Below are 26,756 nucleotides of genomic sequence, written 5' to 3'. Positions count from 1 at the left end.
AAGATGACTTCTCAAGAGGATGATGCCTTCTCAAGGAGAAGACTCACTCTCTTCAACCTTATGCCCTCTAAGGAAAGCAAGAAGAATATATAAAGACATTGAACTTAAAAAAAATAACAAAAATATTAGACAAGAAAGAAAGAAGCAAATAAACTTAGATAGCTTGAAAAACTAGCACATAGGTATCCCATCCCTCCCTAATTTTTTCTTTCTTTGCAAATTCTTCCTCTTTTAGCCTTAGGGTTCTTAAAGGGGTGGCAGGGATTTGGGCAAAATTTTGGGGTTTAGAAAGGTTTTTGAGAGGATATTTGGACAAAATTTTCTTACCTTAAAATCCTCTACTGCATTTGTCTTGAATAGGCATCCATTTCACTACAACAAAATTTAGTTTCTATAGCATTTTGTTATAGCATTCATTGATGATAAAATATTTACAACGTTTAACTTGTAAAACGATATGGTTTGGGCATGCATAAATTTCAACTATAAATAACACAACATTCTGCCAGAACATGTGATAGCTTCCAACCCCCCAAAAAAATGTGCAAAATTCACAAATGACAAAAGTTGGCGTGGCAATTATAGTTCTAAAAAAAATTCCATGTATTTGTTTTGGTCTTCGTTTCTTCTTCCTTTAAACTGCTCCAAGACAACAAGTCGATCTTGGCTGCAAGCATCTCTTTTGAGTTTGAGAAGTGATTCAATATGTTCTCTCCTTCCAATTGATTCTCACTGTTACTCGATTGCAGATCTCCAAATCCAATTTTTTGCTAAGTTTGAGAAGTGATTCAACCTAACTAAAATTTTCGAAGGATTCCTCAATCGCAAAACTTCGAATTGAGGTTTTTTCTGAGTTTGAGAAGTGATTTTGACCTAAACATCCTCTGAATCCGAATCATCTGAATCATATTGTTTTGTTAGATTCGATGGCAAATTCGCTTCTTGAAAGCCCTAAACAATCTCGATCTCCTATCATGTTTGCTCTTGTTGGGTTTGGTGATATAAAATCACCATTCTTTTGTTTCTTAGGGTTGATGGGATTTTCTACTTATGTAAGGTATTTTGGCATTTTCCTTGTCATTAACTTATGAGAAATAAAATGGATACTTATATGGTAGTTATGGGCCATAAAAGGGGTTCTTTTAAGATGAGTTTTTCTCTGTTTGTTAGAGAGCTTGAAAAAGCATTGAATTTTTTATGTATGTATCTTTCTCCTCTTGTAAAACCTAGAAGCTCAAGGTTCTTGAGAGTGATCTTTACATTATAGTCATGGGCTTGTGACAACGGGAATATGATCGATTTCTTATTTGAATTCTTACTAGAGTTGGGTATAGAGATTTGATGGATTTCATCGAAGAATTGGAGGTTATAAACTTCTATTCTTGTAATTTCTTCGAGTAGTAGATTTCTACTTGTCGGCTTGCCCATGGATGCAGCCCCATTGTGGGTGAACAACGTAAATCTTAAGTTGTGGTTGCTTTCTTTTCTCCACTTTCTTTATTATTACTTGCATTTGCTTTGTAACACTTTTTTGAGGTTTGGTTGTTGGAATTGATTGTTTTGATGTTAGAAGGGATTAATTTTGATACCGATTTTTTGTACATGAATTGAGATCTAGCCACAACAAGTGGTATTAGAGCATCCGAGTTGTGTATGCAAGGTGTTTGACAAATTACTTATAAGAGTTTTTTGTAAAAAAAATGACGAGTATTTAATTTAAGGTGGAGAAATTTGATGTAAAAAAAGATTTTGAATTGTGGAAAATGAAGATCCATGATTTGTTAAGGACAACACAAGACTTTGTATGGGAATATAAAAAGCCGAAAATAATGAGTGAAGATGATTGGGAAGAACTTGATTTGAAGGCAGGACAATTATTTGTTTGTGTTTAGCGGATGATGTGCTATTCAATATTATCGAGAAGAAAACGATAAAAGACTTATGAGAGAAGTTAAAAGGCTTGTATAAAACCTAGTCTTTAACTAATCGAATTTTCTTGAAGAAAAAATTATATTCCTTGATAAAGAATGAATGCACAAAGATCTTTGAACATCTAAATGAGTTCAACAACATTATTTGTCAACTTGAAAGAATTGGTGTAAGAATGAAAATGGATGATAAGATAGTGACTTTGTATACATGTTGCTAGAGTCTTATGACTATTTGGTCACTACTTTGAGTTGCACCAAAGAAGATGTAATTGACTTGGACGTGGAGTGTAATGCATTACTTGCCAATGAATTTCAAAAGAATGCATCCTTGGGAAGCTCGGGAGACCTTAATGTGGAAGCTCACATGTCAAGAAGCAAATTAAAGTATCAATCAAAATTTAAAGGTCATTTTGACAAGGAAGGTTGTTGGTATTGTGGCAAAATGGGATACATAGAGAGGGATTGTTGGAAAAGAAAGGAATCGAGTAAAGATTAAAATTCCAACAAAGAGATGGGTAATGAGAAGTAAAGTGCCAAAAGAAAGAAAGAAGTCAATCAAGTTGAGGAGTTTACATCCGGATTTATGGAAGATAAAGTGGTCATGGCTTGAAACAATCCCATGTTCCAACAACAATGAAATTTTGATAGTGGTGCTACTCATCACATGTGCCTCATCAGTCTTGAACCATATGAAGGTGGTTCATTTTTTATGTGAAACAACTCAACTAGCAAAGCGGTTGGAATTAGCATGGTAAAGTTGAGAATGTTTGATGGGATGGTGAGAACACTAGAAGGTGTCAGACATGTGCTGGAGTTAAAAAAGAGTTTGATTTCTCTTTTCGAATTAGACTTGGGTGGTTATAATTCATCGGACAAGGTGGAGTTCTTAAAATCGCCAAAAGAGCATTGGTTGTCATAAAAGGTGTCCGAGTTGACAACTTATACAAGTTAGTTGGAGAAACAGTGGTTGGAGATGCAAACATGATGGAAGAAAATGATGACTTTCCAATTCGATTATGGTATCAGAAGTTGGGCAACATGAGTGAAGAAAGCATGGCGTGATTGCTAAAGGTGGGAACTAAGGAGAATTTAGTGTATATACCAAGGAAGACATTTCAACTAGAGCTTGACTTCTCTAAGTTTCAAGCCAATGTAGGCTTGGTGGTTTGGCAATGTCATGTAGATAATTTTCTATCAAGGTGAAGATTGTTGGGTTTGGTGATATAAAATCGCCATTCTTTTGTTTCTTAGGATTGATGGGTTTTTCCACTTATGTGGAGTATTTTAGTATTTTTCTTGTCATTAACTTATGAGAAACAAAATGGGTACTTAGATGGTAGTCATAGTTCGTAAAAAAGGTTCCTTTAAAAGGGGTTTTTCTTTCTTTGTTAAAGAGGGTGAGAAAACATTGAGTTTTTATGTATGTACATTTTTTCTCTTATAAAACCTAGAAGTTCAAAGTTTTTAAGGGTGATTTTCACATTGTAGTCACTGACTTGTAACAACGGGAGTGTGATTGATTTCTTGTTTGGGTTCTTACTAGAGTTGGATATAGTGATTTGGTGGGTTTCACCGGAGAGTTAGAGGTAAGTATAAACCTTATTCTTATAATTTCTTCCTTGAGTAATGAATTTCTACTTGTCTACTTGCTTGTGGATGTAACCCCATTGTGGGTGAACCATGTAAATCTTGTGTTGTGGTTGTATTCTTTTATCTACTTTTTTTATTTTACATTATTTTCTTTGCAACACATTTTCAGGGTTTGATTGTTGGAATTGATTACTTTGATGTTAGAATGAATTAATTTTGATAACTAATTTTTCGTGTGTGGCTTGGGATCTAGCCACAACAGCTCATCAAGGGGTGTGTGTGTGTGTCATTCAATCATCTTGATGTATTTGAAGGATTTCTCATTCGTTAATCTAGGAGAATGATGTATCTTTAGATCTTGATCTCAGCCATGGTTTCAAAACTTACCTGAGACCGAGATGCATCGCTCAACAACGAAAAGGACAAACAAGTCAATGTATCGGATGAGATTGAAAACCCATGTTAATTTTCTCATTGTTGAGCGAGATGAATGTATCAGAAAACTTGTTTGAGACGACTCAATCTTGTTCATAGACGAGACAAGATGTCAAAACGAGTTTTAAAACCATGATCTCACCTCAAGGCCAGAACATGGTTTTAAAACTCGTTTGAGACAGAGATGTAAGCCTGAGTCATCTTTGTATCAGGCATGGATGAGATGGACGGTCAAGTCAAATTTTCAAATGAGATATAAACCCCGTTCATTTTTTATTTTTTTTAACTATCCAAAAACTCGTCTGAGACGACGACTCGATATCTGGCATGGACGAGACGCGAAACCGAGTTTTAAAACCATGGGTCAAAGTGCCCCCTCTTTCTAGTTTCTAATTTCTAATAATATGAAATTGAAATTGAAATTGAAACTGAAACTTCACGGATCAAAAGCATCGAGAGCAGCAAAACAGATCGTAAAAATGGAGATTTCAGGTCAATCTCTGCAACTCTACCTTCGTCTCTTTCCATTTATAATCCATCGTTTTGTTTTTGGTTTCGGTAATGGAGATTTCTATACCATTCTATAGTTTTCTTGAGAATCATTCATTTCTGTTTCGTTAGGGTTTTATCTTAGATTCTAGGGTTTGACAGCTGCTTCTTTCCTATTTCAGTGCTATTAATTTTCGTTATCTTCACTGTTTGTTTTGTTTTACTGTCTGAACAAGCTTGTAAGATTCAATGTTCTAGGGTTTTTCAATGCTTAAGATTATACAATATTATGCTTTTAGATATATATCTATACGGTAGAAGTCGGTTCATATTTGGAAATTTATTACTACAATTTTGCGGTCGAGCATCTTTACTGGTTTTGATTTGGGAGTGCTAAGAGTATAATCTATAATCGGTGAACTTAGTGGGATTCAAAACCTCCAGGAATTTTAGAAGCTTTTCTCTAACTCTACACATGATCATGTTCAACGTGCTCTTGAAATTCAACTTGGGTGATTGGAGCCTTCGATTTAGTTTCAGAGTGCAGAACATTTTTTTTCCTTTTTTTCCTTTTTTTTCCAAGCATTGTGTTGCTTCTGTTTTCTTTCTGCTATTGATTTCAGAGCAGATGCCACATTTTCTCTTCAATACTTCTAGGTGCTAATGTTCGTTAATGGTATGAGGTTTGTGAGGGATGGTACCTCAAACTACTTTCAAAACCCACCTTCACCCAATGACCACTAACCATCTTACAACAATTATAAAAACAAAGTCTTATCCCAAAGATTTGGAGAACCATCAACCCACTTGTCTATCTCAAAAAAAAAAAGGGGGCACATTTTTCATTGTGATCTTGATCAGGTTTTGCCTTTGATATTTATTAAGTGTGATTTGAGGCTGTGATTGTCTTTTACAAGGCACATAGTTACAAGAATTCCATTGAACATATTACAACTGTTTACAATCTAGAAATAAATTCATCACACAATCTATATATATATATATATATATATATATTGGTAGTTGTTGGATTTTAGTTGGTTTGTGTGGTGTTATACCTGTCTTGAAATAGGTTATAGTCAAAATTGTGTTAGTGTGGTTATTATCCTAAACTTTTGATTTCATCAAATTTCTCATTTGTGCCATCATTGATCATAATTGTGCATGTCCAACTCCAAACAATCTCAACTTCCAAAATGGTTCTCTAAACTCCTTTAAAGATTAGCACCAATGTTGAAGGAACATGGGTCCTCAGGATCCTCTCTTTGCTTAAGAACACTTTATGATCCCACTATTGTTCGATCTTGTTTCTTCTTCCTAAGTAATACTGAATCTGTTAGGTTTTGCATTTTAATATCTAATGACTCATTCAATTCTGTTTCTATGCCTTGCTTGCGTTTTTATTTAATTGCTGTGATAGAGACGGTTGTCTACAAAACTACAAATGCCTCACATAGCTCAGTTGGTTTGACACATTGCGAAAAAACTTTGAGGTCATGGGCTCAAACCTCGGAGTTGGGATTGTCCAATATGTCTGAATTTTAAACTGTAGCTAATCGAGGTGAATTAACCTTTTAGACTATCTACGTTGATAATTAATTATAGATCTATGTTCATAAGAGGCTTTGGATTAGAGGATTAGAATTGTTTGGGTGGTATGCATATAGAGATGATGAGTCATGTACCCAGCCCCACCTATAAGAGATCCAAATAGGTTCAAACAAAGTCCAAACTTGGTTCTTATGAGTTTGAGATATGCTTAAGGTCCTTACTGTTCATTTATAACTTTGAAAGTCTAAAACACTTGATAACTTGTTCCCTTCCCACACCAACCAAGACTCACTTGACCTGTTTTGAGTCCTTTGTTATCATATTTCAATGCTAGGCCTTAATCTCATGTTCTTAGAGTAAAACTTATGGCATAGATCACTATGAATGGCAAAAGTATAGCATATAATTCGTATTGTAGTGTATTGAGTATATTCTTGATTACAATGCAATGGGTATAGAAAGAGATCCAAAAGGAGAGATTGAAAGAGATTCAAAATGAGAGGTAGACAGCTTGCTTATGAAAGCTACTACTAGGAAACCAACGTAACTTTCATTTTACAACTGTCCAATCTCTTTATTCTTCTCTATTGCTGGTTGCTGGTGATTTTACTGCATGTTGATTCAATTGTTTGACTTACGCGAAATGATCATAATAAGTATAACCATAGGTACCTAACGGTTTGAACCTTTGGCTTATATATATAATTCAAAGTTTATAAGATATTTAAGTAGCTTATAGCTTTGAACTTAAATTCTATGTAATAAACCGGAATTATATATATACATTTATTATAATCTAACTCATTAGTGACAAAGAATAGCGCTTTGTAGTCAAACGCTTAAATCCTGATTTTCATGAGTATTTCAGAGAGATGACTAATTCTCTGTTTAAAGTAGTTAAACTTTTATACTTATATAGGTGAATTTGTCATGAGTGCTCTTGTAACTTCTTTAGCACTCAAGCTTAAAACAGCCTACAAATTCATTAAGAGTTTAACTCATCATTTTCACATTACAAGATATGTGCATTGAATAACATCATAGGGATAGTCAATATAAGTATTGTGTGCACTTACAAAGATAGTAAAGTAGTTTCTTATCTCTTTGAACTTAGAAAATGGGATCTCTAAATCTACTAAGTTGAGGTTCTACTACTCTGTATTCATGGATATAGGTCTTAGGCCCATCCCCCTCGATGTTCTCAAGACTACCTCTTTAGGTAGTGCTTTAGTTAACGGATCCGCTAACATTTCTGAAGTTGGTACGTACTCGAGCACGATCACCCCATCTATCAACATCTGTCGAACAATGTTATATCTAAGGCCTATATTCCTTGATTTACCCTTATATTTTCTGTTTCTTGAAATGGCTAACACAACTTTATTATCACAATAAATAGTAATTGAATAATCTCGAATAGGAGTTAATGGAATAAATTTAATAAAACTTCAAAGCCATTCTACTTCTTTTACCGTAGCTGATAATGTTATTTATTCTGATTCCATACTTGATGCAGAAATACAAGTTTGTTTCTTTGACCCCCACGATATAGCTCCTTCTACTAAAGTATAAATCCAACCACTTGTAGATTTTGAATCATGAGAATTAGAGTTCCATATAGCATCTGAGAACCCTTATACTAGTTCAGGTTTACTATTATATTGTAAATAATAATTTTGAGTATCTTTAAATATTTCAGAACCCTTCTAATTGCTTTCCAATATTTAGGTCCTGGGTTACTTGTAAATCTACTCAATACCCCCACTATAAAAGTTATATCGGGTTTTGTACATTGCATTAAATACATAAGACTACCAACTATTTCAGAATATTCTAATTGAGATTTCGTTCTACCTGTATTCTTAAATAATTTCTTACTTGGATCACAAGGAGTAGGAGAAGGTGAACAGTCAAACATATTATATGTTTTCAATATTTTTTCAACATAATGTGCTTGAGATAAACTAATGGTTTTATCTTCTTTTATGATTTTTATTCCAAGAATAAAGTCTACCTTTCCAATATCTTTCATATCAAAAGATGATTTAAGATAATTTTTAGTTTTTACAATTATATCAATATCTGTATCAAAAATTAACATATCATCTATATACAATGACACAATCACATAACTTTGATTTAAAACCTTACTATAAATACATCTATCATACTCATGTGATTTAAAATCAAATTCTTTTATTTTCTTATCAAATTTATCATGCCACTGTTTTGATGATTATTTAAGACCATATAAAGATTTATTCAATTTACAAACCAAATTACTTTTATTTGATTCTACATAACCTTCTGGTTGTTTTAGGTAAATTTCTTCATCTAAATCACCATTTAAAAATGTAGTTTTTACATCCATTTGATGTATATATAAGTTATGAATAGATGTTAATGCTAAAAGAACTTTAATAAAGGTTAATCGAGCAATGAGAGAAAATGTATCAAAATAGTTTATTCATTCTTTTTGCCTAAACCCTTTGACTACTAATCTTACTTTAAATTTTTTTATACTACCATTTAGTTTTAGTTTCTTTTTGAAAATCCACTTATGTCCTATAACTTTACAACCTGAAAGTAAAGATATTAAATCCCAAGTTCTATTAGAGTTAATAGATTTTATTTCATCATCTATAGTTTCTTTCCAAAACACACTATCTAAAGATGTTATGACTTCTTTGTAAGTCTTAGGATTTGCTTCTAAAACATAGGTGTAAAAATCTGGACCAAAATTATAATGTGGATCATTTCTTGGTCTTCTACTTTTCCTAAGTTCTAGTTTTTCATTTTCTTGTCTTTTTCCTAACACTTGTTCAGAATGGGTTTCATTTTTTAAATCAGAAACATTATCTTTATATTGAAGTTTTTCAAAAAATTATATTTCTACAGATTCGATAATAACATTATCATCTAAATTTAAAAATCGATAAGCTTTACTATTTTGAGCATATCTTATGAAAGCACACTTATATGTTCTAAAGCCTAATTTTTTAATTTTATCATCTGGTTTTCTAACATAGGCTAAACAACCCCAAACTCGCATATATTTTAAATTTGATTTTTTATTTTTTCACAGTTCATATGGTGTTTTGTTCACTTTATAATACGATACTCTATTTAAAATATGACATGTAGAATACAAAGCTTCACCTCATAAATTTATAGGTAAATCAAAATTTATTAGTATAGAATTTATCATTTCTATTAATGTCCTATTTTTACGTTCCGCTACACCGTTTTGTTGAGGTGTTCTAGGGGCAGAAGTTTCATGTATAATTCTAAAATTTTCACAATAAACAGTAAAATTATTATCAAAATATTTCCCTCCTCTATCACTTCTTAAAGTTTTAATTTTCTTTTCTAATTGATTTTCTACTTTTGCTTTATATAATTGAAAATGCTTGATATTCAATGTCTTAAAGCCGTCAAATTTTGTACAATTCGATGGCCTTGCATGTCGAATTTTCTTTTCGAAAATATAGTTGACAACCTTAAATCCGTCGAATTTAAAAATTCTACGGCTTCAGGCTATTGAATTGTAAAAACTCGACGACTTTGAACTGTCAAATTCGTAAATTCAATGGCTATTAATTGTAGAATCTGGGATTGATGTGGAATTAAAAGTTTTTAGGCGGTCAAATTTCTGTTGAGCAGAAATAGAATTATTTAATTTCTATTTGTCAAGGCCATGCCCAAAATGGTCTTCGTCCTACACTTGTCACATCCAAATCCTTATATCCACTTATATATAATCACATCCACACTAATTAGCATTCAATCCATACTATGAAAGAACAATAAAAAAAACAACAATCTAATATGTTATATAAAGATTGTCTTCAACCTGTCACATCCACATCATCACATTGAAATTCCTACATCCATATCCAATCTCATCCATACCCATATACAATCACATTTGCACTAATTAACATTCAATCCATATTATTGGTGAAGTTAGTGGGATTCAAAACCTCTAAAATTTTAGAAGCTTTTTTCTAACCAATATTCCATTTTTTAACTCTACACATGATCATGTTCAACGTGTTCTTGAAATTCAACTGGGGTGATGGGAGCCTTTGATTTTGTTTCAGAGTGCAGGACATTTTTTTTTCCATTATTTTTTTCAAGCATTATGTTGCTTCTGTTTTCTTTCTGCAATTGATTTCAGAGCAGATGCCACATTTTCTCTTCAATACTTCCAGGTGCTAATGCTTGTTAATGGTATGAGGTTTGTGAGTGATGATACCTCAAACTAGTTTCAAAACCCACCTTCATCCAATACCACTAAACAACTTACAAAAATTATAAAAACAAAGTCTTATCCCAAAAATTTGGAGAACCATCAACCCACTTGTCTATCTCAAAAAAAGCGGGCACATTTTTCATTGTGATCTTGATCAGGTTTTGCCTTAAATATTTATCAAGTGTGATTTTAGACTGTGATTGTCTTTTACAAGGCACATAGTTACAAGAATTCCATTGAATATATTACAACTGTTTACAATCTAGAAATAAATTCATCACACAAGATATATATATATAAGGTCAGGTTCCGTGTACACATATATCTACTCATATATCTACAACGTGTTTTGTCCTATGTGGCTAAAATTTTTGGATTTAGCTGATTTTTGGTGAGGATGATCTCTACATCATAGAGATCATCCTCACCAAAAATCAGCTCAATCCAAAACTTTTAACCTCATCAAAAGTAGTTTACAAAAAATGGACGGTTCACGGTTCTTCAACTCATAAATACAAGGTTAAAAGTTTCTGATTGAGCTGATTTTTGGTGAGGATGATCTCCTCGTCATTGAGATCATCCTCATCAAAATCAAGTCAATCTGAAATTTTTAGCCCACATAGGACAAAACACGTTGTAGATATATAAGTAGATATGTGTGTACACGGATCCCGATTCATATATATATATATATATAGGGGATGGTTCAGCAGTCCAAAAGTTTGCCAAGTTTTGTGCCAAACATTTTTTAAAATATGGGTTAAAAGCTTTGGAATGAGCTGATTTTTTTTGTGAGGATGATCTCTATGATGAGGAGATCATCCTCACCAAAAATCAACCTATTCCAAAACTTCTAACCGCATCAAAAGTGATTTACAAAGATTGAACGATCCACGATTCTTCAACTTGTAAATTAGGGTTAGAAGTTTCAAAATGAGCTGATTTTTTGTGAGGATGATCTCTTCGCCGTAGAGATCATCCTCACAAAAAATCAGCCTATTCCAAAACTTCTAACCCCATCAAAAGTGATTTACAAAAAATGTTTGGTACAAAACTTGGCAAACTTTAGGGTTGTCGAACCGCTCCCATATATATATATATATATATATATATATATATATAGGGAAATGTTCGGCACAAAACATTTTGACCAACATTTTGGCAAACATTTTTTTACCGTCAGATATGGAGAGATCTGACGGCTCAAACTCGATTTAACATATAACTTATAAGTTATACGATAATTACAGCGCCATCCTTATTGTTTGCCAAAATTAGTGCCTCATCCCTCTCTCTTTAAAACAAAAATAGAAAACCAGAGAGTTTAACTCTCTCGTTCTCTCTCTCTCTCAAACCCTCTCGCTCTCGACAGAACCCCTCTCTCTCACTCTCTCAAACCCTCTCTCTCTCGACAGTTCCATCGACCTCACTGCAACTCCATCTCTCACGCTCTTGCTGTTCGGATTTCCTCGCTGCAACTACCTCGCACGAATGGTTTTCAACTCGACCTCTTCGTGATTTTCCAGCCGTGAACCCTAAGGAAAGCTCAACGGCAGGTAAGCACTCTTTTCTCTCTCGCGATGGGTTTTGATTTCTTGATGTGGTTCTAATGTAATCTTACCCAAATGAAAATACATATTTGATTTCTTGCAATGGGTTTTTTTTTTTTCTTTTTTTCTTTTTTTTTTTCTCTGAAGAGGAAAGCAGAGAGGAAATCACCTTCGTCGGTCGTGTTTCGTCTATGAAGTTGTAGCAGCGAGGTCAGTAGTTCGTGTTTCGTGCGAGAGAGAATGCGAGAGTAAGAGCGAGAGCGAAAGCAAGAGAGAGAGAGAGAGAGGACGGTTCTGTCAAGAGTGACTGTTTTTTTGCTTCAGTTTTAAAGAGACAAGGAGGACACACTAATTTATAGATTTTTGAGGGATGGCGTTGTAAATAATCGCATAATCCCTCACTTAAACCGATCGACTGAAGTTTTGAATCTCGACCGCCCATTTGGTTTTTATCCAACGGTCCCTAAATGTTTGCCAAAATATTTGTCAAAATGTTTTGTGCCGAACGGGACCCATATATAGGGAAATGTTCAACAACAAACATTTTGGCAAAACATTTTTCAAAACATAGGTTAGAGGTTTTGGAATGAACTGATTTTTGGTGAGGATGATCTCTACGATGAGGAGATCATCATCACCAAAAATCAGCCCATTCTAAAACTTCTAACCCCATCAAAAATGGTTTACAAAAAATGGACGGTCCATGATTTTTCAACTTGTAAACATGGGGCTAGAAGTTTTGGAATGGGCTGATTTTTGGTGAGGATGATCTCCTCACCGTAGAGATCATCCTCACCAAAAATCAGCCCATTCCAAAACCTCTTACCAATGTTTTGCCAAAATGCTTGTTGCTAAACGGGACCCATATATATATATAGGGAAATGTTCAGCAACAAGCATTTTGGCAAAACATTTTTCAAAACATTGGTTAGAGGTTTTGGAATGGGCTGATTTTTGGTGAGGATGAACTCTACGGTGAGGATATCATCATCACCAAAAATCAGCCCATTCCAAAACTTCTAACCCCATCAAAAATGGTTTACGAAAAATGGACGGTCCACGATTTTTCAACTTGTAAACAGGGGCTAGAAGTTTTGGAATGGGCTTATTTTTGGTGAGGATGATCTCCTCACCATAGAGATCATCCTCACAAAAAATCAGCCCATTCCAAAACCTCTAACCCATGTTTTGCCAAAATGTTTGTTGCTGAACGGGACCCATATATATGCGGTTCAAGGGTCATATGTAAAAACATATGAAAAAACAATGATTTTTCAAAATATGGGTTAGAGGTTTTGGATTGAATTGATTTTTTGCAAGGATGGCCACTATGATGAAAAGATCATCCTCACAAAAAATCAGCTCAATCAGAAACTTCTAAATCCATCAAAAGTGATTTACAAATTATTGACAAAAATTGGCAAAAAATCGACGATCCACATTCTAAATCACTTTTAATGGGGTTAGAAGTTTCAGATTGGACAGATTTTTTTTTTCGGATGATCTTCCCATCATAGAGATCATCCTCACAAAAAATCAGCCCATTCCAAAACCTCTAACCCATGTTTTGCCAAAATGTTTGTTGCTGAACGGGACCCATATATATGCGGTTCAAGGGTCATATGTAAAAACATATGAAAAAACAATGATTTTTCAAAATATGGGTTAGAGGTTTTGGATTGAATTGATTTTTTGCAAGGATGGCCACTATGATGAAAAGATCATCCTCACAAAAAATCAGCTCAATCAGAAACTTCTAAATCCATCAAAAGTGATTTACAAATTATTGACAAAAATTGGCAAAAAATCGACGATCCACATTCTAAATCACTTTTAATGGGGTTAGAAGTTTCAGATTGGACAGATTTTTTTTTTCGGATGATCTTCCCATCATAGAGATCATCCTCACAAAAAATCGACTCAATCCAAAATTTCTAACAATTTTGAAAATTTATAAATGTTATATTGTTTTTACATATGTCCCTTGAACCTGATCCTATATATATACAGGGAAATGTTCAGCAACAAACATTTTGGTAAAACATTTTTCAAAACATGGGTTAGAGGTTTTGGAATGGGCTGATTTTTGATGAGGATGATCTCTACGGTGAGGAGATCATCATCACCAAAAATCAGCCCATTCCAAAACCTCTAACCCATGTTTTGAAAAATGTATTACCAAAATGTTTGTTGCTGAACGGGACCCATATATATATATATATATATAATATATAATATATATATATATATATATATATATATATATATATATATATATATGCGGTTCAAGGGTCATATGTAAAAACATATGAAAAAACAATGATTTTTCAAAATATGGGTTAGAGGTTTTGGATTGAATTGATTTTTTGCAAGGATGGCCACTATGATGAGAAGATCATCCTCACAAAAAATCAGCTCAATCAATAACTTCTAAATCCATCAAAAGTGATTTACAAATTATTGGCAAAAAATCGACGATCTACATTCTAAATCACTTTTAATGGGGTTAGAAGTTTCAGATTGGATTGATTTTTTTTTTCGGATGATCTTCCCATCATAGAGATCATCCTCACAAAAAATCAGCTCAATCCAAAATTTCTAACCCATATTTTGAAAATTTATTAATGTTACATTGTTTTTACATATGTTTTCTCATATGTCCCTTGAACCTGACTCTATATATATATATATATATATATATATATCCCCCCCCCCCCCCGACTAGTATATATATATATATATCTCCCCCCCCCCCCCCCCCGACCCCCGACTAGTATACTCAAAAACATGTGTGATTCAATTCTATAACATCAAACACCATAGAATATTTATCCCAACTTGGAAAGAGTGAGAGCTACAGTGAAGACATAGCTCAGTATGGCCATAACGATAGCAAGCCCGACGGTGGATTTGATGATAATGTTGTGTAACTGGTTGGGTTCCATGATATAGGTCACCATCGCCCCTACAACTGCACAAGCAACTGTTGCACACAGTGACATGGTGCAAGCTATGTAGAGAATCTTCATTACTCCAGCGCTTGCATGGTTGATGCTCAGTTGCAATAGACCAAATGTTCCAGCTGTAGCTAACACAATAATCTTAAAAGCTACTTTACGCATCCTCATCTTCCATAAGTGAACTACAGTTCCTCGAGCTTCAACTGGTTCAACCTGGGGAGGATCTCACACATTAGTTTCCATTACTCACATTAATCATGACTTAAAACTATTTAAAGCGATATGCGGATGTTAGACTCCCCCACAATCACGTTAATTTCTCCATAAATATCTTTTAAAAAATCATGTTAGTCTGTCTCTTTAAAAAGTATATCACACTTTTTGAAGAGTATGGAGAAAATGTTTGTAAAAGATACTAACACCCCAATGAAGGCTTGGACATTATCATTTCTTCTATTTGGAATGCCCAAAACATCACATTTCCTATGGTGTAAGGATTTCGTTAGGAATTTTCTCATCTCAAACAACATTTGAGGCTCTCCATCACGCATACAACTAAATATATGAGGAAAAAACATAGGCTTCCTAAATCGCGTCTTCATCTCTATTGCACCTTGTTATTTGTTTCTTGGTACATTTTTTCTTTCATAGTTTCAATTGAAGTGCCAACTTAGCTAAGTGGTAAGAAATGTGTGGAGTGTTGTTCCCACGTTTTAGGTTCAAACTCCCTTGAACCCAACTTCATTTAATAACCCCTAACCTTATACCTATAAATAATAATAAAAAGAATCCCTAAGAGCATATTCTCATGTCTTCCTTGTGTGTGATAGCATTGGCCTACGACCGATTTTTGGGTTTGAGAAAATTCTCTCTACTTCTAGCCCTCTTCTTCATTCTCACATCTTAGGAGGCATTCAATCCTTTGTTTCAGGATTGGTTAATGCTAGGTTGGTTGCTCCGCTAAATGAGCTCGAAGTGTGAGATATAGGGATGGGGATGAGTGGGTATGGTGCACTAGGACCTGATGGTTTTTTAGGTTTATTTTACCAAAAGACTTTGGAGATAATCAAGGAAGACTTATTGAAAGTAGTTGGCAATTTTGTTGACTAGGGAGTCATTCCAAACGAGATAAATGCCACTTTGGCTTTCTTAATACTCAAAGTCAAGGTACTAGAATTGAATTCCTGCCAAGCTGTGAGAAAGAGACTTGACAACTATTCTTCTCAATACTTCTTTCATGAGGGGGCTGCTAACATACAAGTTGTTCAGGAGGTTGCAGGAAAAGGAAAACAGCTTATGATGGAGAAGACGAGCTCTCATTCGGAGATGGTGATGATGTGGCCTATGTCCAACAAGGTGGGGGCCAAATCTTGTTTGCTGGTGGGCCATCCTTGGCCAAGCAAGGAGATGACATGGATGCTGTGAATGATGGGGCATCTGCCTTGAAAGATGGAGGTCCAACCTTGCTGATTGGAGAGCCCTCATTAGCCAAGTCAGGTGCAGAAGTTCTTAGCTTAATTCTTAGCTAAATTCCGTGGGTTATATTATGGTATGTGTGGCTTGCAAGGAGCACTGCTGTGTTTGAGGCTCAAAGTCCGTTGAGTCAAGAGGTTATAAGTCATGTGACGAAGTGGATTATAGAGCTTGATAAAAAATCTGCTTTCAAATCCAAGTGTCCGGTTGAGGAGAGTAGGAGATTGACTCAGCTGGGGTTGTTTTTGAAGCCCTGTAAACCGATTAAACTGCTACCAATTCGTTGGTTACCTCCCCCTCGAAGTTCGTTAAAAAATATACGTTGATGGAACTTTGGCCAGGGATCCTTTGAGAGCTTAAAGGCGACTTGATCAATGCAGGTTTCTGGTTTTTTGGCAACACCATGAATAATGAAGCCAAATGTCTAGCTTTGGCAATGGCTTTGGAGCTTTTTGATCTCTCAGATTTTAGAGACCTAATGGAAATGGATTCTAAGATTTAGTTGATGGTCTCAAAGGTAATAGATTACCCTGGTCATTTAGTCCTTGGATACGTATGACTCAAGGTCATTTGGATAGGATTACTTTGAGGCTTCAGCATGCATTCAGAGAAGGAAACACAGCAGCCAGGGGCGGAGCCAGGATTTTGTTTTCGTGGGGGCAAATTACAAATAGAAAAATTTTCTGATTTTCTATTGGGGCAAAGCAGTAGAATGTTAAAAAATTTTGTGGGTGCAAATTACAAATAGAAAATTTTTCAAAACTTCTGTGGGGGCAAAGCAGTAGAATGTTAAAAAAAAAAATTTAATTATTAGTGCCTCCCCATTGATTTTAGAAATTCTTGTGGGGGCAATTGCCCCCACTGCCCCCACTGTAAATCCGCCCCTGACAGCAGCCGAAGCTTTTGTGAACGCAGAGAGTTTTTGATAGCAATGTGGCCCTCCCTTTGACAGCTAAGAGTTGTCAAATGGGTGATAGGCTCTCTCCCATTGATCCGGGCTGTAAGATAATTGGGATAAATCCCGCTTTATATAAGTTTCTTTCATTAAAACAATCTCACTTACTTGGCAAAAAAATAAAACTATTCATGAAGAATATAAAGGTTAGGGTGTATATAAACTCCACCAACTTCAATCAATCATGCTTTAAATGCAATTTCCTATACTAAGAGTGATATGCTGATAAATGCAACAACAATGAGAGATAACTAGATCCCAAGGATCAAGAGAGGTTGACATCATAGAACGTGACTATTATTGAGTGATGCCATTCTAATTATATAAAAAAAAAATGTGGAAGCAACGTACGAAAGATTGGTTACTAAAGTGTTCAAAGAAATTCTTGGAAGAATTAATTGTGGAAATCTGCATTTGAGTACATGCCTGCCAAGAGTCATAGTCAGGAAAATAACCTATCGGATCAGAAGGATACATTTTATTCTCTAAGGAAATTCAATATGTAGATTAATCCTGTGCAAAGTTAAAGTTTTTAAGTTTTGATAGAAATGTCTTCTCCAATGATTCAACGAGTTTTCTAGTAAGGAGCTCTCAGTAGTTTTTAGAAAAACAGAGTTTCATTTATCAGTGTTAATATTGGCATATGCATGTTTAGGGTAATGAAACACATAACTTAATTTGTCCTTGTGCTGAAGACTTACCGGTGCTGCAGCCTCAACGTTGTAATTTATCTGAATGGTTAAAAAGAAATATGTTTAATTAAGAGTAAAATTTCCATTTCGTAAGCTGAATATGATGGAATTTCAATCTTGGATAATTGTTCATTTTAATTCCCAAAATATGAACAGCTAGATCGCAGGTTTTCTGAGCTAGCTTACCTGTGGATTCTCATGATGCTGGTGGTCACCTCGAACTTGAAATACATTATTCACCAAGGAGCCGTAGCACCGCATCATAAACCATTTGATTTTTGCAAGTCCATTTGCTAGACGAACATAAAGCAAGTCCATCCTGCCACCCAACGTAATAACATAGGTTGTTAATTAAGGAGGCCAATGAGAAGGTTCCCTCTACTTTTGGCGTTAACAAACTTGTTTTTTTTGAGTGAACAGATATTAAGACAATTGGAAAATTGGGCTCCAACATTTAGAAAGAAAATTTTAGTCAGTTTTGAGAAAGAAAGGAAAAATTATATAATGCAAGATAAGCTAATCTATGCTTTTCTTTCTAAATGCCCAATAATTTTATTCAATAACTTAATAATATATAGTTACTAAAATTTTCTTTTAATCTAAATGCCTCCTCACCTTAATAAAAGATTTTACAACCAATTTGAGCTAGCTCGCAAAGTTAGAGAAGGGCAAAAAAAATTTCAAATTGTTAAATCTAGAGTCTAGACTAAACTAGATTAATTTGAAAAGATGCATGAATTTGATATTTTAATAAATGCCCAAGTCCGTTAAGCTTGGACTTGGGTTTAGCTGACTTGGGCCTGATGGGGTTTGGGATTTGTCTAAGTGCCAGCCCACCTCTTAAAGACTAGGTTTGGACATGTCCAAGTCCAGCCCAGCCCGTACGCCCCCATTGACAGTCCTAACGGAAATTCCCAGAGAGAGAGAGAGAGAGAGGCCCTAGGAGCTTGAGCCAAGGGTCTCATCTAAGATCAGATTCCCACAAATCATATGAAATAAGGACCTCTACCATACTTTTAGAACCCAAAGGGTCTCATCAAAACTCGACCAACTCAACTCGATGGAGTTCAATTGGGGGAATATCGGGCATTACAATTACATAGAGTGGGACGCTTGAAGGCATCTTCAAAATAGAATCTAGTGAATTAAAGAGCATGGTTTTACAACAAAGATGTATCACACGAGTCATCTCAGTATCAGGCATGGGTGAGATGGGCGGACAAGTCAATTTTTTGAATGAGATTTAAAATCCCACATTCATTTTTAAAATTTTTGAACGAGACATCTCAAATGTATTAGAAAACTCATCCAAGATGACTTGACATTTGGCATGGTCGAGATGAGACGCGAAACTGGGTTTTAAAAGCATGTTAAAGAGTACAAGAGAGAGCTTACAGTCCCATTTTCCCACCCTATTAATTCCCACAATGTTAGGACTAGCCACAGATTAGTGCCACTCTAATACTTATCCGAATTTTTTAAAAAATGTACTCGATCAAAATGGATTATTGAATATGTGAATCAAATCTGATTTGTTTTATTTCATCTTTAATCTGAAATAGATCCGGTCCAATCCAAACATGCTTTATTTTCAAATTGTCAATGTTAAAAAAAAAATTAGAAATTTAAAATCATATAAAATATTTTAAAAATATATATTTTCCTATTACAAATATAGAGGAAAAACAAAAGACTAAAACATTTTATCTATATTTATTTATAAGAAATTAAGAATAAATAAAATTATTGAAATATGTTTGGATCGGATTAGGGTACATCTGAATCTGATACGAAATTATTTTGGATTTAAGATTTCAATTCGATCTAAAAATTCAATTTTTCATATTTTTTAGATCGTTTGAGACATCGAATATATTTCGGATCATTGCTAACCTTAGGCAATGTAATTTACAATTGACAATCAAAGTGAAGGGAGGATGGGTTAGAGTTTAAACCTGTATTTTGAAGTCCAAGCTTTTTGAAGCACATGGTTGGAGTTGGCTTTTAGAAATTTCCAAAAAGAAATAATAACTTAAAAAAGATTTTCTGACTCGAAAACTTTCTGACGCGACGATGAAAACTGCTTGAAAAACTAGCTTTCATCCTGGACTAGATGGAAAACGCTCGGAAAACTATATTTCTTTCATTACCTCGGATCGTTGATTGTTAACGCGCAAGAGAGAGATAGCTAGAGAGCTTTCAGACAATATCTACACAGAACAGAAGAGATTAGACATTACGCGCAAGAGAGAGATAGCTAGAGCGCCTTCAGACCGGCTTATCCTAAATATAATTAACATCTACACAGAACATAAGAGATTAGACATTAATTAATCCTTCATTACCTTGGATTGGTTTTTCTGATTGATTGTTAGCACTGGCTTCGTGTTTAGCTCTTTGAAGCTCATCAACAGAGATAGGTAGAGTTTATACCACTATTGAGTCGCACGAGACATGGTGTCGGGGGTTCGATAGTTTATACCACTACTGAGATACTTACGCTCTGTTTTGAGGATGCCTTCAAGCAGCTATGAAGATGTAAAAGCGATACTACAGATATTACGAGCTTGTAAGAAAGAAGAAGAGCTTCTCTCTACTATCTACTACCTCTCAATCTCTCTGTCTTTCATCCCCTTTGCTACCGATATGAGACTGTATTTAAAACCAAAGTTAAGCAGTAACCTGGTACGTGGCGAGAGGTGATTGGGTATTTTTTTCAGGTACGTGGCGAGAGGTGATTGGTTATTTTTTTCAGGTACGTGGCGAAAGGTGATTGGGTATTTTTTTCAGGTACGTGGCGGGAGGTGATTGGTTATTTTTTTCAGGTACGTGGCGAGAGGTGATTGGGTAACTTTGGTTATAAATACAGTCTCAAATTCATGCATCTTTTCAAATTAATCTAGTTTAGTCTAACTCTAGATTTAACAATTTGAAAATTTTTTTGCCCTTCTCTAACTTTGCGAGCTAGCTCAAATTGGTTGTAAAATCTTTTATTAAGGTGAGGAGGCATTTAGATTAAAAGAAAATTTTAGTAACTATATATTATTAAGTTATTGAATAAAATTATTGGGCATTTAGAAAGAAAAGCATAGATTAGCTTATCTTGCATTATATAATTTTTCCTTTCTTTCTCAAAACTGACTAAAATTTTCTTTCTAAATGTTGGAGCCAAATTTTCCAATTGGGTGTGATATCTGTACACACAAAAAAAAAAAAAACCAGTTTGTTGTTAACACCAAAAGTAGAGGGAACCTTCTCATTGGCCTCCTTAATTAACAACCTATGTGTTATTATGTTGGGTGGCAGGATGGACTTGCTTTATGTTCCTCTAGCAAATGGTCTTGCAAAAATCAAATGGTTTATGATGTGGTGCTACGGCTCCTTGGTGAATAATGTATTTCGAGTTCGAGGTGACCACCAGCATCATGAGAATCCACAGGTAAGCTAGCTCTGAAAACCTGCGATCTAGCTGTTCATATTTTGGGAATTAAAATGAACAATTATCCAAGATTGAAATTCCATCATATTCAGCTTACGAAATGGAAATTTTACCCTTAATTAAACATATTTCTTTTTAACCATTCAGATAAATTATGACATTGAGGCTGCAACATCGGAGGTAGTTGCTTCACGGGTAAGTCTTCAGCACAAGGACAAATTAAGTTATGTGTTTCATTACCCTAAACATGCATATGCCAATATTAACACTGATAAATGAAACTCTGTTTTTCTAAAAACTACTGAGAGCTCCTTACTAGAAAACTCGTTGAATCATTGGAGATGACATTTCTATCAAAACTTAAAAACTTTAACTTTGCACAGGATTAATCTACATATTGAATTTCCTTAGAGAATAAAATGTATCCTTCTGATCCGATAGGTTATTTTCCTGACTATGACTCTTGGCAGGCATGTACTTAATGCAGATTACCATAATTAATTCTTCCAAGAATTTCTTTGAACACTTTAGTAACCAATCGTTCGTACGTTGCTTCCACATTTTTTTTTTTTTTAATATAATTAGAATGGCATCACTCGATAATAGTCACGTTCTATGATGTCATCCTCTCTTGATCCTTGGGATCTAGTTCTCTCTCATTGTTGTTGCATTTATCAGCATATCATTCTTAGTATAGGAAATTGCATTTAAAGCATGATTGATTGAAGTTGGTGGAGTTTATATACACCCTAACCTTTATATTCTTCATGAATAGTTTTATTTTTTTGCCAAGTAAGTGAGATTGTATTAATGAAAGAAACTTACATAAAGCGGGATTTATCCCAATTATCTTACAGCCCGGGTCAACAGGAGAGAGCCTATCACCCATTTGACAACTCTTAGCTGTCTAAGGGAGGGCTACATTGCTATCAAAACTCTCTGCGTTCACAAAAGCTTCGGCTGCTGTGTTTCCTTCTCTGAATGCATGCTGAAGCCTTAAAGTAATCCTATCGAAATGACCTTGAGTTATGCGTATCCAAGGACTAAATGACCAGGGTAATCTATTACCTTTGAGACCATCAACTAAATCTTAGAATCCATTTCCATTAGGACTCTAAAATCTGAGAGATCAAAAAGCTCCAAAGCCATTGCCAAAGCTCTACATTTAGCTTCATTATTTGTGGTGTTGCCAAAAAACCAATTTATTTTTAACCAACTTCGAGGGGGAGGTAACCAACAAATTGGTAGCAGTTTAATCGGTTTACAGGGCTTCGAAAACAACCCCAGCTGAGTCAGTCTTCTACTCTCCTCAACCAGACATTTGGATTTGAAAGCAGATTTTTTATCAAGCTCCATAATCCACTTCGTCACATGACTTATAACCTCTTGACTCAATGGACTTTGAGCCTCAAACACAGCAACGTTCCTTGCAAGCCACACACACCATAATATAACCCACGGAATTTAGCTAAGAACTTCTGCACCTGACTTGGCTAATGAGGGCTCTCCAATCAGCAAGGTTGGACCTCCATCTTTCAAGGAAGATGCTCCATCATTCACGGCATCTATGTCATCTCCTTGCTTGGTCAAGGATGGCTCACCAGCAAACAAGATTTGGCCCCCACTTTGTTGGCCAATGTTGACGTAGGCCAATGTTGAAGACATATGAGAGTATGCTCTTAGGGATTCTTTTTTTTTATTTATAGGTATAGGGTTAAGGGTTATTAAATGAAGTTGGGTTTAAGGGGGTTTGAACCTAGGACGTGGGAGCAACACTCCAAACGTCTTACCACTTAACTAAGTTGGCACTTCAATTGAAAATATGAAAGAAAAAATGTATCAGGAAACAAGTAACAAAGTGCAAAAGAGATGAAGACACCATGCTATATTTAATATTGGCAAGATATTATTAATCTATGCTTCTGAAACATCAACATCCCCATTTATTTTGTCCTCCTATATTTAGTGGTATGTGTGATGGAGAGCTTCAAATGTTGTTTAAGATGAGAAAATTCCTAACAGAATCCTTCCACAATAGGAAATGTGATGTTGTGGGCATTCCAAATAGAAGAAATGATAATGTCCAAGCCTTCATTGGGGTGTTGGTCTCTTTTACAAACATTTTCTCCATAAATACTCTTCAAAAAGCGTGATATACTTTTTAAAAAGACAAACTAACACGATTTTTTTAAGGATATTTATGGAGAATTAACATGATTGTGGGGGAGGCTAACATCGGCATATCCCTTTAAATTGTTTTAAGTCATGATTAATGTGAGTAATGGAAACTAATGTGTGAGATACCCTCCAGGTTGAACCAGTTGAAGCTCGAGGGACTGTAGTTCAATTATCGAAGAGGAGGGTGCTTAAAGTAGCTTTTGAGATTATTATGTTAGCTACAGCTGGAACATTTGGTCTATTGCAAATGAGCATCAGCCATGCAAGCGCTGGAACAACGAAGATTCTCTACATAGCTTGCACCATGTCACTGTCTGCAACTTTTGCTTGTGCAGTCGTAGAGGCGACGGTGAACTATATCATGGAACCCAACCTGCTACACAATGTTATCATCAAATCCACCATCGGACTTGCTATCATTATGGCCATACTGGCCCATGTCTTCGCAGTAGCGCTCACTCTTCTCAAGTTGGGATAAATATTCTATAGTGCTGATGTTATAGCATTGAATGTGTTTTGAGTATACTAGACTGCAGCCCATATACTAGTCTACAGGGGTTAAAAGTTTGGGGGTGTTTAAATAAGTTTACTTAAGTCTACTTTTGTTAATTGTTTGTGGGTGTTTAAATAAGTCTACTTGTGTTAATTGTTTGTGGGTGTTTAAATAAGTTTACTTTTGTGGTGATTAATAAGTTTACTTTTATCAGAAGAAGTATTTTAATGGAAATATGGTATTTGTAGTTGATTAGTCATTAAAATTTTCACCATCTCCAAACCAAGCAAAAATAATGAAATTATACAAGTAGAAGCTTTGCTTCAGGATTCACCAATACCTGAAATGCTAGGCCATTTCCCCTCTGGTTAATCAGGTTTGTAGAGCTTGCATATTGGTTTTCTGCATCCCCCATCTGGACAAAGGCAGTTAAAGAAAGAAGAGTAAAAAAACAAAACAGATAAGCTTCAAGTGACAATTGTTGTGTAAATGTCTTGTATTCTGTTGGCGGTACATTGAGTTGTGGGGGTGAAGCCCCCCCCCAACCAATTTTTTTAAGATTATGTAATAATTTCTTAAGGGTTTTACATTTTGGGGAGATAAACATGTTTTAGCAACTGTCGGTTTCATAAATAGAGTTCTCTAACTAGGATTGTAAAACTTGTAATTGTTCTTGATACTTCCAATATGTCACAACTAGGGGTGCACATTGGATTGGGTAAATCCGAGAACCGAACCAATCCGAAGCCTTTTGGATCGGATTGAGCATGATTTGGTTCGGGTACGAATTGTACATAAAAAAATCCGATTCATTTGGTTCGGTTCCGGATTAGGGGTATAATAGAACCGAACCAATCCGAGAACTGAACTAATCCAAAGTATCTATTATAATATATATATATATATATGTGTGTGTGTGTGTGTGTATGTTACGAAGAGGTAACTCATCAAAGTCTTCAACTTTATCTCCTCTATTTTTTTCTAACAAAAACTCATAAAAAAATGTACACAAATCTCTCTCTCAACTCTCAAATGAATCAACCCATCTATGGAAAAACTTTTTCAAAGAGTTTGATTCCTTATTTTTTACGAGAACTTTTATACCGTGTTTGTTAGATGAAATATACTATACGAACATAGGCTTGGATTTGTTAATCTACCATTTATGGATTAGTTTCCTCACTAATCCATCCAAAATACCAATTTTAATATTGTAATTTTTTTTTTTTTAGTCTCATTGAGCTTCCTCTAATTTTCAATTTATATAGATTTCAATCAAAATTTAATCATAAAATCATTTTCATTTTATAAATAGGCATTATTTATTATCTGATCCAAAGGGTTCCTCTTTTGAAAGAAAAAAATATTAGTTTTTCTATTTTGAAAGTATGAGAACCGAGAATCGATCCGAACCAAGGTTGGTTTGGATTGGTTCGGTTCCAAATTTGTAAAACCGATCATGTTTGGTTCGGTTCCAATTTTACCAAAATCCAAACCATGTGCACCCCTAGTCACAACTAATTATAGCTATTTTATACATGTATGTACTTGTATGTTTGCTTATTGTTTCTGAAAACCAAAATGCATTTATTATCATTTTGCTTTATGAACAAAAAGGTTAGTAGTTTTGGGACCAACATTGTATGCCTAGTGATTTACAAGGAGTTATTTGTAATGAATTAATTTTGTTGGCCAATTAATGTCATGATAAAATAACAATCAGAACCACATAAGAACATGAAAATGGGTGCAAAGTCCATAACAACCGTCCAAGAAATTACGAGTAATCACGTAAGATTAAAGCATACACAACAAAAAAAACATTAAGGAAAAAATGAAAAGAAAAAGGGAAACAAGGATATCGAAAGGAAAAAAAAAAAAGGCAGCTTCATCAGAACAAGTAACCCATGAAAAATATGAATATTGAATTAAGGAAAATCAAATATTGGTAAGATTGACTCATAAGAACTAAGAACACAGTGTGCTGGTGTTATAGGGAAAATCAAATATTGCTTCAATACGCTAAAGGGAGGGCTACATTGCTATCAAAACTCTCTGCGTTCACAAAAGCTTCGGCTGCTGTGTTTCCTTCTCTGAATGCATGAGAGGCCTCAAAGTAATCCTATCGAAATGACCTTGAGTTATACGTATCCAAGGACTAAATGACCAGGGTAATCTATTACCTTTGAGACCATCAACTAAATCTTAGAATCCATTTCCATTAGGACTCTAAAATCTGAGAGATCAAAAAGCTCCAAAGCCATTGCCAAAGCTCTACATTTAGCTTCATTATTTGTGGTGTTGCCAAAAAACCAGTAACCTTCTTTGATCAAGTTGCCTTTAAGCTCTCAAAGGATCCCTGGCCAAACCTGCGTTTCCTCTATAAGTTCCATCAACATTTATTTTTAACCAACTTCAAGGGGGAGGTAACCAACAAATTGGTAGCAGTTTAATCGGTTTACAGGGCTTCGAAAACAACCCCAGCTGAGTCAGTCTTCTACTCTCCTCAACCAGACATTTGGATTTGAAAGCAGATTTTTTATCAAGCTCTATAATCCACTTCGTCACATGACTTATAACCTCTTGACTCAACGGACTTTGAGCTTCAAACACAGCAGTGTTCCTTGCAAGCCACACACACCATAATATAACCCACGGAATTTAGCTAAGAACTTCTGCACCTGACTTGGCTAACGAGGACTCTCCAATCAGCAAGGTTGGACCTCCATCTTTCAAGGAAGATGCCCCATCATTCACAGCATCCC

At 34.9% G+C, this 26,756-nt stretch overlaps 2 protein-coding genes across 6 annotated transcripts; one reads left to right on the top strand and one right to left on the bottom strand.

Annotated features, from left to right (window-relative positions):
- Positions 1 to 4,259: 4,259 nt before the first annotated feature.
- Positions 4,260 to 24,177, top strand: LOC147381448 (uncharacterized). Of its 3 annotated transcripts, XM_086430396.1 has the most exons (4): positions 4,266 to 4,448; positions 21,188 to 21,320; positions 21,468 to 21,515; positions 23,632 to 24,177. In XM_086430396.1, the coding sequence occupies exons 2-4, from the start codon at positions 21,189 to 21,191 to the stop codon at positions 23,974 to 23,976; spliced, it is 525 nt and encodes a 174-aa protein (XP_086286522.1). In that variant the 5' UTR covers positions 4,266 to 4,448; position 21,188; the 3' UTR covers positions 23,977 to 24,177. The 3 variants fall into 3 exon arrangements, with proteins under 3 accessions (XP_086286524.1, XP_086286522.1, XP_086286523.1); XM_086430397.1 differs by lacking the exon at positions 21,468 to 21,515 and having other exon boundaries at positions 4,268 to 4,448; XM_086430398.1 differs by lacking the exons at positions 21,188 to 21,320; positions 21,468 to 21,515; positions 23,632 to 24,177 and adding an exon at positions 16,031 to 17,287 and having other exon boundaries at positions 4,260 to 4,448.
- On the bottom strand, positions 14,573 to 26,750 carry LOC147381447 (uncharacterized). 3 transcript variants are annotated; one of them, XM_086430399.1, is made up of 3 exons: positions 24,332 to 26,750; positions 18,068 to 18,200; positions 14,573 to 14,974 (listed from the first exon to the last, which is right to left on the bottom strand). In XM_086430399.1, the coding sequence occupies exons 2-3, from the start codon at positions 18,197 to 18,199 to the stop codon at positions 14,630 to 14,632; spliced, it is 477 nt and encodes a 158-aa protein (XP_086286525.1). In that variant the 5' UTR covers position 18,200; positions 24,332 to 26,750; the 3' UTR covers positions 14,573 to 14,629. The 3 variants fall into 3 exon arrangements, 1 of the variants encoding a protein (XP_086286525.1); XR_015174568.1 differs by lacking the exons at positions 14,573 to 14,974; positions 18,068 to 18,200 and adding an exon at positions 21,368 to 22,944; XR_015174567.1 differs by lacking the exons at positions 14,573 to 14,974; positions 18,068 to 18,200 and adding an exon at positions 23,007 to 23,871.
- Between the last annotated feature and the right edge of the window lie 6 nt (positions 26,751 to 26,756).

Source organism: Akebia trifoliata, unplaced genomic scaffold (assembly GCF_017979445.1).
Source record: "Akebia trifoliata isolate Shusen 1 unplaced genomic scaffold, ASM1797944v1 Contig00489, whole genome shotgun sequence".
NCBI classification, from domain to species: Eukaryota; Viridiplantae; Streptophyta; class Magnoliopsida; order Ranunculales; family Lardizabalaceae; genus Akebia; species Akebia trifoliata.
The sequence above is the reverse complement of the archived record's forward strand: the minus strand, read 5'-3'. Positions and strand labels throughout refer to the sequence as shown.